The following is a 12,781-nucleotide window of genomic DNA, read 5'->3' on the forward strand; positions in this document are numbered from 1 at the left end:
GAATCATTTACAACTGTGCAACACGCATGCTTGTAGCCACTCTCAGGACAACACTGAAAAGCGAAGATTTTGTTAATTTCTATTTACTTATGCCTCCGTGTAACTCTGACATCCTCGCATCCCGGCTCAACAACTAGTCTGCTACCATAGCAACTGCGGAGGAGCACAGAGCAGCGCCGCCTGCGTGCACTCTGCGTGTCACTCGGGGCAACGGCCAATGAGAAGTTGCCTTCCTTTTGTGCGGAGCCGCGTGAAGATGGAGGGATGGAGTAGGCGGGCCGCAGCCTCGTGCGTCTCCGCTCATAGGTCACCGGTGTCGTCAGTCTCCATCACGGCGCGCTGTGATTGGTGGAGGAGCCCGAGTTAGGGAATAATATAAACATGTCTTCGAGTTTGGCCGTTCCGAAGCGGGGCTTACGAGGGGACTATGCGGCTGGAACATCAAACTGTGTAAAAACTCTCATTATGTATTTGCCTGTGTTGTAGCAGGATACATCTTTATTAGCCGGTAGAACTAAGTAGCTGCAAGTGCACACGCGCGCGCGGAGAGACACGGGAGACACGGGACCGCGGGAGGAACGGAAACGAGCGCGAGAGGGACATCGTTCTAATCACCATCCGAAGCACTCGCGCTTAACATTTGGTTTTTTGGTGTTCAGGCGAGAAGTGACAAGAATATAGACCCCTCCTCTACAGGGCGGAGCGTGCGTCCTCGCAATTTGTATTCTTTATTTATTTCTTTTTTATTTTTTTTTCTCCCGTATTTTCTCCCAAGCTCTGTTCCCCGGCTCTGACACGTCTGCACTGACTGAGTGAGTGGCATTGGCACACTGTCAATCGCTCACTAGCGCTGCCATCAAACAACATAAAACACACACAAGGCTCAGGCTGCAGCTCATAAATTTGAGCAGGGCGAGAGATTTTTCCTGCGCGTCGCCTTTGCACCGCGCCGCAGCCTAATTATTAATTTCTTGTAGGGTATTTTTTTTTCTAAGCATTTTAAAAAAACCTCCAACTTTTTCTAATTTTATTTTAATTTTTAAAGCTACTCGCGCTTTGCAGAGTGCGTGTTTTTTTCTATTTTTTGTTGTTGTTGCAGGATTCATTTTGCAGTTGAACACCTGCTAAGACTATTTGCATTTACTTAACACAGTGGATATTTTTGTTGCCGCTGCCCAAAAAAACCACGAGGATTTTGGATTTTTCTTCTTTTTTTTTGTAATGTCAGAGGAGAACACGAAAGGGAATCCCGTGCAAAAGAAGAGCGTGAATAAATGAGCGATCATCAAGGAGCGTTTGTGTCTATATCAGCCGTCAACGCGCCGCGAAAAGACAGATTGGCACCGGGATACGACACGATGGACACCCACCTCATTCAGCTTTGACACTTTACTTTGAATCAAGACGCTTTTGTCTCCTTTTCCTTGCAATCCAACCACTCATTTTGGCACTTTGGACCGTGCGTAAAATTTGGACAAAATCTACATTTTTTGAAGTCGCGTCCGCAGCATCCGTCCCCCGCTTCTCCGCCTCTCCATCTCAGTCTGCGTATGTTGTTGTAGCCCGCTTCGTATATGAGTTTTTCAATTTGTGTGGCTCAGTGCACGGACTCTTTAGCGGCGAATATGGACGATCAAGCCCGGATCATGCAGTCGATCGGCGGCGTGAGTCTCGCCGGCCACTCGGTACAAGGTGGCATGGCATTGCCTCCACATGGACACGACGGGACGGACGGCGACGGCAGGAAGCAAGACATCGGCGACATCCTCCATCAGATCATGACCATAACCGATCAGAGTCTGGACGAGGCGCAAGCAAAGTTGGTTGATTTAAATATGTTTTATAAGTTGGCAGCGTTAACAGAGGCGCTTAACTTAACTCCCCAGTGCACCATAACAATAGACCGTTAATGTGCTGCTAATGTGTTAACGCGGTGGAACCTCTCACCAACTTGTCATTAAGGGGATTATGTAGCCTGTTATGTTTTATTTTCCTGTTGAAAGTCAGTGCGCACAAGTTTTTTCTTTTGTTTTTTTACAAGCACAAAGTATGGAGGAAATTATTAGCAGGAGTTTGCTGCACAGATACTGCTAATTTTCTGAATAATTCTAAAACAGTCTTAAGTAATTGTGTAAATGTACTTTAGCAGTGAACTTATTTCACTATTTGATTTTGTCTTATACTGAAACAGGAAACATGGACTGAACTGTCACAGAATGAAACCAGCACTCTTCAGCGTTCTCTGTGAAATCAAAGAAAAAACAGGTAAGACTCTTCAATGTAAACACATCTCTTATAGCTTTAAGTGAGGATGTCATAAGTGTGTGGATTCTACCTGCAGTCCTGCACTGGCAGCAGTCATCAGGGGTTACAAGGGGACCTCTGCCCAAACCAATCAATCAACTGTTTTTAACGCCACATCGTGTTGTTAGAGCACGCATCTTCTCCATCATTGCAAAATCACATGCTTGTGTTTATGAATGAAGAAAGGAAGTATCACAAACATAGATTAGATTAAACATTAAAGAGTTGTCATATTTATAATAGCGGCAGTTAAATGACCAAATGTATCTTAATGTTAATTCTAGTGTAGTGCAGTTCTTTTTGTTATCAAAGTATTTCTGGTTATATTTTAGAAGGATGCTGCATTATGGGTCAGGTCTGATTTCCTCCTTGTGCATACTTCAAAACGTGTGTGTACCACTTCATACTGTGCACAATAATATTCTGCATTTTGTATATTTTTTATTTAAAATATAGTCTATACAAAACTTATTTTATTTATGAAATCATATATTATTTTTATTATATGAATATACATTTTAATCCATCAAAACCATGCAAGTGTAAATCTGAAACTTTCAGTAGTAAATGATAAATTGTAATATTGTTTTATCTAAACATGACACTTTGTAGAATAGTTCAATATTGAGAATATTTGTGTAAATATAATGTATAAAATGGCTCTTTGTGCAGTAAACACCACAGTATAATTTGCAGAGGACGCTGGTCTGTCAGATTTGTGACCTTTTGTGCGTTTTATGAGTAAAGGGTTTAAAGGAGATCATAAAAGTTTATGAACTTCCCTAACGCACAGGTGCGGCGTCGGAGGGGCACAGGGTCTGCTGCTCCACTGTCTGTGTGACTGCAGATGAAACGATGCATAGAAGTATATTTAATGTGGAACCTGGCTGTTTTTATTTGTGCAGAAAATTGAGCATCAAAATCACTTTTACCCCCGATACATTTTGAACGTACTATAATATAACATATATAACGTATATAATATATACACAGCCACACAGGCGAGGCATGGCGTCCATAATAAAACATTTAATTTTCAATTATTGTTATATTGTCATATTTATCTGTAGCTTGTTGACTCACTCTGTAAATTGAATTAATTAAATTAAGTCATTTTTACCACATTGTAGAAAAGTTTAGCAATAACTTGTTGCCTTATGATGTAAAAGCAAAAAGAAAAAGACTTTGCAAAAATGTTCAACTAAACTAAACAACATATTATCTAGATTTAATATAATCTTACTTTTGGACTTGATGGTTCTGGGGTCATTGTAGAAGTTAAGAAGTGATCCTGTGGCCAAGTGTCGAGCCTGTTCTTGTAATTGCGTTGTGGTGCAAAGGTGTGTGTCCGAGATAAGTCCGTAGCAAGTTGTGATTGTGTGCGTTTGTGTATTTGTGTGTGTGCGTGGTTAACCTGTACTTGAGAGTCACTGCCTCCCCCTCTCAGCCGCTGACAGGGCTCAGCTGGTCCGGTGGCCTTGTTGACCGCGCTTTCCCCCAGCACACAGCCAGCCTTTCACTGCCTCAGCGTAGCATCATTCCCCGCGCTTCCTTCAACCTTTTAATGTCCCTTTTCATGTCTTCCACACACTGGAACTGCTTGTCTTTTTTCTGCTTTGGGATCCACCCATTTTCTCCAAATGACTTTTAATAATGAAATTGAACACGGTCCAAGAATCATGAGTGTAATTACCTCATGCATGTATCATATTATCAATGTGCGCAGATGAAAAGGCGTCATTATGTTCAAAGCCTTACACCATTTTGACGATGTTGAGATAGCACTGTTGCTTTTGTCCGTTGTTGAAAGTGCCACGTTATTAACACTTGGAGGACTTTTGAAGCTGTTAAGAAGTTTCTGGCACTCTTCAGACTGCTATTGTAGAGGCTCGGCATATTTCTGCATTGCTAATGCCCTAGAAGTATTAATTCACTTTGATATGCTAATTAGAGAGCATTATGCAAGAAATGAGATTAAGTGGCAGCATGAAGTCATTTGCCTGTCACTAAATTGAGTGTTTTTAGCAGGAGGTTTTTTCAACCCCAAATTTCCTTGCATTTTAATAAGACAAATGTGAGATTTGGTTGACAAGTGCTGGTCTTTGTCCTTGTGTGTTTCTCTCTCCTTTTAAAAAATCAACATTGTTTCATTATTTTTTCCCCGTTAGAAAAGTCGCCGAGATACACCTTTCGCCTTCATGCGAGGAGACAATGGATGCATTGAGTAGAAATGGTGTGCGATTCAGATGAGTTGTGCAGCTCTCCCTGCCCTGTGTGCTGAGTTTGTCTTCTCCTGCTGGCTACTCCCTTCTTGTCTGTGGAATAGCAGCAGCAGCAGCAGTGGGAGCGGCAAGAATAACAAAGGTGAAAGATTACCTCCATATGGTATTTCTGACCAGGAAAAGAGAGGTTCTGTGGCAAGACTCCTCTTTGATGTGAGCTTTAATCAATAGAAAGAGATTACAGAAAACTATTACAGGCTAAATCACGCAGTGCTACGGAGAAGCTTAGCTCGTCTCCGCTGCTCTCCCAGCTGCGTGGCGCTCCTTTTGGCTGCGTATTGACTTGTTGTTTTCATGACCTTTGGCTCGGCAGGTTCACAAGCGGGGGGGATGTCTGCGGAGGTAGAGACGTGTCTGCTCCGACTGTTTGAAGCAGTGGATTATGGGAAAACTCCTCTTATTACACAAATCAGTCGTTTTACAGATATTCTCGATGTGTTTAAAATACTTTGTAACGCGCCCGCATGTATGGCCAGTCTAATATTGAGCTGAGGACAGTGTGGTAACTAAATACAATGGTGGATGGGCTGTAATTAACCACATGCAAGGCTGACTAAAAGCATTACCTGCCGTAAATAGAGTTAGGACTGAGTAGGTAAGCATTTCTGAAATCTTCTGGGAGCATTCATTTCAATGTTCTCTGACATTCTTAATGAGTCTTCGGACTACTAATGACTTATTAGAGGTAAACGAATCAAATTATACTATTACTATTAACTATATAACTATTACTTTTTGTGTGTTAAACCAAGGCCACATATGCGTCTATATTTGGTCCTGCATTTATGTAAAGCTACAGTAACAAGCAGACAGAGCACAAAGCCACTGAGCTGCAGAGACAATTGACTTTCCTGGCTTTTTGTCTGCGAGACCCCAGTGATGCGGCTGCACAGACTAGATAGTGTTGTGGCGAATGGCGCGCACACAGCTGGGGTCCTGACTGTCGCTCTGGCTCTGATTCCTCCTCTAAAGCGCGGAGCGGGACCGTGGAGCGTGTGCCTTTTATCCGAGCACTTCCCCAATACCCATCAGCCCACATGAAATGACGGGACGGAGCCAGACAAAGACGAGCACAAAGAATCAACTCAACGCTTTTCTATTGGAGATAGATACTTCAGCTCCACTGCTGCTCCTCAAATCTGCTTTGTGTCCCGGCATGCGCTGACGTCCCCTTCATCTGCTCGCGTCTCTCTCCCTTCTGCCCCGCTCCGAGCCATTTCCGCGGGCTCCTGTGCGATCAACAGCTCATAATTGTTTCTTGCACATACGTTATGCAAATGAGGCTTTATGGCAACTGGCAATAACAATTAGCATCCTCCAACAATATTTTAGTAGGTTAATTGCGAAATTTCTGAATTGTACATCTGAGTTGTTAATTAGGCATGACAGAGGTGGTGAAATAGTTATCTCCAGGCAGTGGCAGCCAGCGAAAGCCTGCTTGGGATGCAAAAAGGAACGATTGATTGCAATGAGTGTGCAGCACAAGGAGCAGGGGGCTGCTGGAGACTGGTTGTTTAGACTGGGGCTGAATAAAAGTGTGGATAACAAGACCACTTCAAACTGTCTGCTACTTTGTATTTTAGAGTTAAGCTGATATGCTCTTTTATTGCTACTAAAGTTAATATCAGTGCATTTGCCTTTTACCTTTGATCACTACTCTCTGACAGAATATTTGTATCCGTTCAAATTAGGAAAAAATGAAATAACGAAGGAAAAGCACTGAAAGTAAAGTCTAAAAAAAGGTCAAAGTAATGATGCCATTTTTTTTTTTTTTTTTTTGCCATTGCACGTATTAATTAAGCTTGGGGTATGACACTCTGGCGTTTATTTATTTTCTCCTCTCTGGTGGAGTCTCTGGTGGAGTCACTGGTGGAGTCTCTGGTGTCACTGCGTTCATTACTGTGTCAGAGTATATGTAAAGCCATAGAGGCTGCTGTTATTAGTGTAAAAAGGGTTGAGAGTGAAAGACTGGTGCAAAAGCAAGTCCCCTCTCCCAGTAATGACGCAGCTATTTATAGGCCCCTATTTCATTAGCTCTAGTGTTTCAGGGAAGACTTTTTCTCATGGGACAATAGACAGCATGATGTTCATTTATTCTGTACACATTACGTACGGATAGATAACTGACCTATAGCCATCAAAACAGGTATTCTGTTTGCCAGTGGCGCTTCCTGAATAAGATGCACTCCTACAGGTGATATTGTCTGTAAAGGACATTATCAGTTTTCAGTAAATATTCAGGGGTATAAAATTAACATAGACCTTTTGACTCTAAACAATAGCTGTGCCATAATATTGTCTCCTTAAACAGAGCGCACGGAAATCTGCACTGTTTCTTCCTCATTTACAAGCCTTGAAAATGAAGTCCCTCTCCCCCATTGTTCCATATGCCATTGTTCCACATGTTTCATACATTACAATGATATATTGAAGGCAGAAATGGGAAAAAGACTGCAATGCAATGAAATTTTAATCAGCGTCTTCTGCTGCTTTAATAAGGCAAATAATTCTTATTGGCTGCTGCTGTGTTAAGATTTCTAATATTTAATTCATAACAAACCTTGCATTATTCTGCTTTTGCCCTAAGACAAGCTTCTCTCTCTGCCGCTGTTCCAGAAGTCAACCAGGGAACCGCACACTGAGCACTTTTCTTGATCTGTTATGGTGAGATGCATTTTTTATTGATGCCGTCCTTGTATGTATTTTTTATTATAATTTTAGTGGAGGACGTGAATAGATTGTTTGCTGAGGTGGATCGAAACGAAGATGTACTTATTAACTCTAGCTGAAGTTGAAAGTGGTTTTGTGAATAATTATTTAAGTACATGTAATTGAATACTTTGATTGACGGTACTTACTTTGATTTATGTTTTATTACTGATACAATTTGTTTGACCAAACTTTCCAAATTGTAACTCTTCGCGTACCGTCTGTGTGATAAGGTCAGTAACCCGCGCTAAGCATACCTTATATATTCCTAAATTGTTGTAGTTTATTTTAGAAGTCGTGGAAAGATGGCGAGGGGCCAGTGGTGAGGTGCTGTCTCATGTTACAGTGAACCATTGGACTTTGTTTTTGTCTCTCTCGCTGAAACGGCTTAATTGGTGTCAGAGCCCCAGGGAGAAAGGCCTGAAACGCAGCCATGCCGCTCCTGTCTTCCCTCAAAAACCAGGAGGAACGGCCGGCGTCTGCTGGTGAATGAGCACTAAGCTGTGGCATAACAATACCCAATGATGTTTGGGATGACAGAAATTAATATGCGCTTGCTCCCAGAAAGCTATGATTAATGATGCTGAGCAGGGGAATGCTGTCCCTCCTTTTACTGCTCTTTGATGGGGAGTGAAAAGCAAAAAAGCTGGTTCTCCTCTCTTTAGAAAGTGGAGGTCATCCAGAGTACATTACTGCTATTCTTCTCTTGGTTTTTCCTCCAGCACGTGTCAGGAGCGGACTGAGAGCTCGTAATGAATTTTGGAATGATTCACTAACACGGCGAGCGCTGGTCTATTGTCCGGTGGCGCGTAGCCCAGAGACACATTTGAGTATGTTTTAGTGAAAAAAAAAAACATTGTGCATTTTAAGTGTTGCATTCGCTCTCATTCTTCTCATGAAACGTGATATTTTCACATTGATCACGAGCCAAATTCGAACAAAATGGTGGTGTGCTGTTGCCATGATAGTGATCTGTATGTGTTGTGTCCTAGGAGGAGACGCATGAATATTTAATTGTGTCTGCTGGAGAGATCCCCAGACCCTTCTGTTCATTTCTTACTTTCTCTCTAATGCGTTTCCACACTTGCAGGTACTTCCTCTCTCAAGTAATGGAGAATTAAAGCGTGCATTAAAATCCTACGAGTAGCAATGTAAGGGATTTTCCTTATAAGGACATTTGTCTTGGCAACAACGCCAAATTTAAATGGCGAGTTTTGACAGGGGACATTCTGCTGACACAGTGCACCTCGCCTCACGTTTGCTCCTCAAATAAGCATTTCCTCTGTCAGGGTGATTGATATGTATTAGGCGTGCACTTTTTACATCACAGGGGCTCGGGAAGATGATGCGAGTGCACGGATATGAGTTTTAAACACTGAATACGTCCTCCCTCGATCCTCTCTCTCCTATATTGATCTATTTGTGTTGCTGGAGTGGCAGGTGCTATACGGAGACTGTGTCAGCTTTGATTGTTTGTGTCAGTGATCCAGGCCGACGCCGAGCTCTCTCACTGTTCATCACCGCTCCTGCTTTCTTCTGATGAATGGCAGCGAGCCGCACACGTCCGCTAAAACTCACCATGAATCAGCGATGGCCCCTTCGCTTTGTTTATATGTGTTTGTACCTGTTTGTATGTGTCGAGACCAGTTAAGGACAGGCTTTTCTCTCCGAAGTGTTTGGAAAAAGTAGTTGTGCAGAATTCAGTTATAATTCGTTGTCCTGATAAAATGTTCCCAAAAAGTTGGTACTGCAGCTCAGTCCGTGCAATGTATTCACACATTTTAAAATCTATTGTATTTATTGTTCAAATTTGTAGTCATTTGCAACCTTTTTCATTTCACATTTTAACTTACAGTGCCATTTCATTACGTGTTCTTTATATTGAAATGACAGAATAGCTATAAACACAAGTTGGACCAAATATTGAAGGCCAGTTGTATTGAAATAGTGCAGGGGCTTTCTTGTACTATAATATATTAGGCTGTGTTTGTGTGTTCTCTTGTATGGCTTCAAAGGTGAGCTGACTCGGAGCTCTGTATGCGGATCACGACGTCCTTCTCGCGGGTGTCGAACGGGAGCGTGGCGTGGCACAGTTTTATTGTTTATTTATTTAATGACTGAGCGTCTTCTATCTCTCCAGCCCTGATTAGGATCCATGCTTGATGAAGGGAGCGATATGGGAATGTACTCTGCCCCTAGGCGTCCGCCGCACATACAACCTCACTACTTATTATTGTAACTTAAAAATCTTTAGACAGGTCAACAGAGATTTGTAAATTATTGAGTGAAATTAAAAAAGGTGCTTACGATTGCAACACATTTCAAACAAGTTGAGACAGAAATAACAAATGGCAGGAAAACTATCGACAACCGCTACAGTTCATTACTTTTTCTGACTTTTATGTTTTGCATTTGTTAAATATAACTGTTTACTATCTCATTTTCACACAATATATCCTAACTTATTGATGAATAGAGCTGTCCAGATTATTCAATTAATTTATTCAGGTCAGAATATAATTGTAAGAACTAAAAACGAATAATTCTGACTATTTTAGATGCTAAATTTGTCATTTCAATTCACTCTGTACTCAACGTACAGTGCACACAATCACAATCCTTTTGCTTTTGCATTCAGCTTGTCACACACTATCGGAACAGTATACTAACAATTTCATTTTTGTTTTGTTGCCTGTCAATAACCGTGAATAATCTTTATATCGTAACCAAACAATCTGCTGTCGTGACATCCCATATTGCTGAACAAAGTAAACCACCGCCCTTTCCAGTCGTACTGCGGATACAAATGCTCTGATTAAAAGTGGGAGTGTGGCGTGATGGAGATGGAGCGCTGTGGATGTGTGTTAACGTGGGAAAGCCAAACAGAGTGTGTCCCTGTGCCAGCGCCGGCCTGTCAGCATCGGGGGGCTGCAGTTGTAAAAATCCTGACCTTCCTCTCTGCCAGCACATCTCCCTCTCTCTCCTCCTCTCCCTCTCCCGGAGCCAGAGCCAGAACCCCGTACATCCAGAGCCCGCTGTGGGAGGGAACACAAACACACCACCGAGAAGGACAGGCAGTGGAAAAAACGCCGTAATTGCGAGGGAGGTAGTTGTAGTACTTGGATGGGGTGTGGGGTTGGTTGAAGTAATGAAATACTTCTTGGAGCTATCATGACTGAGGAGCGGGAGAAAGAAAAGGAGGGAAAAAATTCTTCTCTTTGGCTTGTAACATTTCCACGAGCCATCATCAGTAATGCCGCCGCAGCCTCACAAACCAGAAATTATTTCTTCAGGCGTTCCTGTCAAGTGTTATTCAAATAACACCGGGCTCACATTTGAATAACAGCCGACATTTTGAATTAATTAATCAGACAAGATAGTCTGGGCCTTTTCTCATTAGTCTACAGGTCAGGCTGGAGAAGATATATGCGCCAGTGATGATATACTTGTCTTTAATAGTGATTTATGGAGATTTTGGATTGTACTCGATTTGTCAAAGGCTCCGCCAGCTGAAAAATAGGACAGTGCATATTTCATTACCTAATCTTTGATACACTCTGTGATGCTAAAAGATACAGCAGTGTTGTCGAGATGCAGAGGCTCCACTACTGAGCACGAACATTTAATCTCCTCTCATAGACCTCTTCCCATTTCACTTTTCCTACGCAATTAAGCCGGGGCTGTAAATTATAAGTGTGTCGTAGTTTAATTATCATGGTGTAAAAATAGAGTTCCTGTCTTTGAGAGGATTCCATTAACTCACTCAATATCCCATGTCACGGAGGAGACGGCACGCTTTGATTTGTTATTTACACACACTTACATTGGAGTGTACTTGTAAAAGGGATATTTTATTTTTAGGCGTTTGGTCATGCAGGTGTAAATAGGAGTCGGTGTAAACATTATCACGCTGTCACCTTTCCTCATTACAAACTCACACACTTTATTTGAATACATTAATTAATTATCCAAAACAGGCAGCTCACATATGTTTTTGCACCATTGTGAGTCGATGCAGATTCCGTGTGTCTTCTGTCAGAAAGCTGTTGCCATTCTGGTGAGCAGCCCACACAAAATGCACCAACACCGCTGTGACAAAACATTCAAATAAATTGCTGTCAGTGCTGCCGAAACACCAAGTGCAGCGATTTTTATCTGACATGTGGAAGACCCAGACATGCAGTCCTGACAAGTAACGCCGCGCGGCACCTGTGAGAGACGCGCGATAAAAATCAGGATCCGCCTGATCCCCGGCATAACAATACCTATCATTATTTGATATTATTACTCTTCTTTAAGAGAGAGCTCAAGATGAGGAGATAGTGTGCTGCGAGTGTGGAGGCTTTTAAAAAGGGCTGGATAATAAATGACCTGCTTTTGCATAGCCAGACTTTATTTATATATTTAATGATTATTCAGCCGCTCGCCATATCAACAAGTATGGGATTATATATGTACGCAATATGAAATGTTTGACTTATTCACAAACCTCACAGCTTACAGAATGAAATATCCCTGTTCACACAATTTAAATAAAATATGAAGTTGTATTTCAGTATATTAAGTTGAAGTGCAATTATTGTTTAGTTGTTGATGCGAATAGTTTATGCAAGTACCACTTTTTCATGTAATAATATATTCCAAGTTATACTTTTTTTTTTAGATGGTTCATCATTGTAATCACAAAAATAGATAAATCTTGAAATATATATATTTTTTCCATGTCCAGCCTGTGTAACTAAATTGCCTATCGTGCAGTTCTCTTGATGAATGGACCTTCCCATTATCATTATATGAATTTATATTTTATTTGAGCAAATATTCAAAGTAAAATGGACCAATCATAGGCACTTTATTTTCAAAGCTGCGTTCAAAAAACAACTAAGTGACTCCTATTTCACTTATTTTCATTCCAAAACATAATTGACTGAAAAATCCATTTAAGTGGTAAAAATGGCTTTTTAGAAAGACAAAAGGCTCGGATTGGGACACATCATCCATTCTGTGGCGCATTGTTTTTTCCTCCCTTATAGGTTACTAATGAGGAATCGGCCCTCATTATGATTTTAAGGATGAGAGAGGAAAGCTTTTAATTAATGATATGTAAATGGTTCTGAATTGATTATGTTAGAATATCAAGAGAGATGGGTAGAAGCTGTGGTGTAATATATTTTAATTAAGAATTAATTAAAAATGATGGCAATTTTAGAACCTCGCACAAAATGGAAGAATTTATTCTCTGTCACCAGTGAATCAACCTTAGACTAAGTAAACAGGTTGAATTTGTATGTATTTAGATTGTCAAAAAGAATTATCTTGGAAATAAAAAAAAATATAGAGACATGTTGTTGGTAGGCCACAAGCTGGGTACTGTGGGGTTAATGGTGATGTATCTCATTCTTAATTCATGAGTTGTTCCTGGCCTGTGTTAGGTGGATCAATAAGCTGTGTTTCCTTTTTGAATCCTGTGTCTACAATTAGATTTG

At 41.2% G+C, this 12,781-nt stretch overlaps 1 protein-coding gene across 7 annotated transcripts in view; it reads left to right on the forward strand.

The window, feature by feature from the left end:
* Positions 1-1,505: 1,505 nt before the first annotated feature.
* Positions 1,506-12,781, forward strand: part of pbx3b (pre-B-cell leukemia homeobox 3b) — a 55,312-nt gene continuing 44,036 nt past the window's right edge. For 4 of the 7 annotated variants that reach the window (XM_072434183.1, XM_072434187.1, XM_072434185.1 and 1 more), the window contains exons 1-2: positions 1,506-1,819; positions 2,186-2,265. In XM_072434183.1, coding sequence (XP_072290284.1) covers positions 1,575-1,819; positions 2,186-2,265 — 325 coding nt within the window. In that variant the 5' untranslated portion in view covers positions 1,506-1,574. The remainder of the gene's footprint in view (positions 1,820-2,185; positions 2,266-12,781) is intronic. The other 3 variants (XM_072434184.1, XM_072434186.1, XM_072434189.1) reach the window with 2 other exon arrangements.

Source organism: Eucyclogobius newberryi, unplaced genomic scaffold (genome assembly GCF_026437365.1).
Source record: "Eucyclogobius newberryi isolate DKJ021-1_F unplaced genomic scaffold, fEucNew1.0.hap1 SCAF_6, whole genome shotgun sequence".
Classification (NCBI taxonomy): Eukaryota; Metazoa; Chordata; class Actinopteri; order Gobiiformes; family Gobiidae; genus Eucyclogobius; species Eucyclogobius newberryi.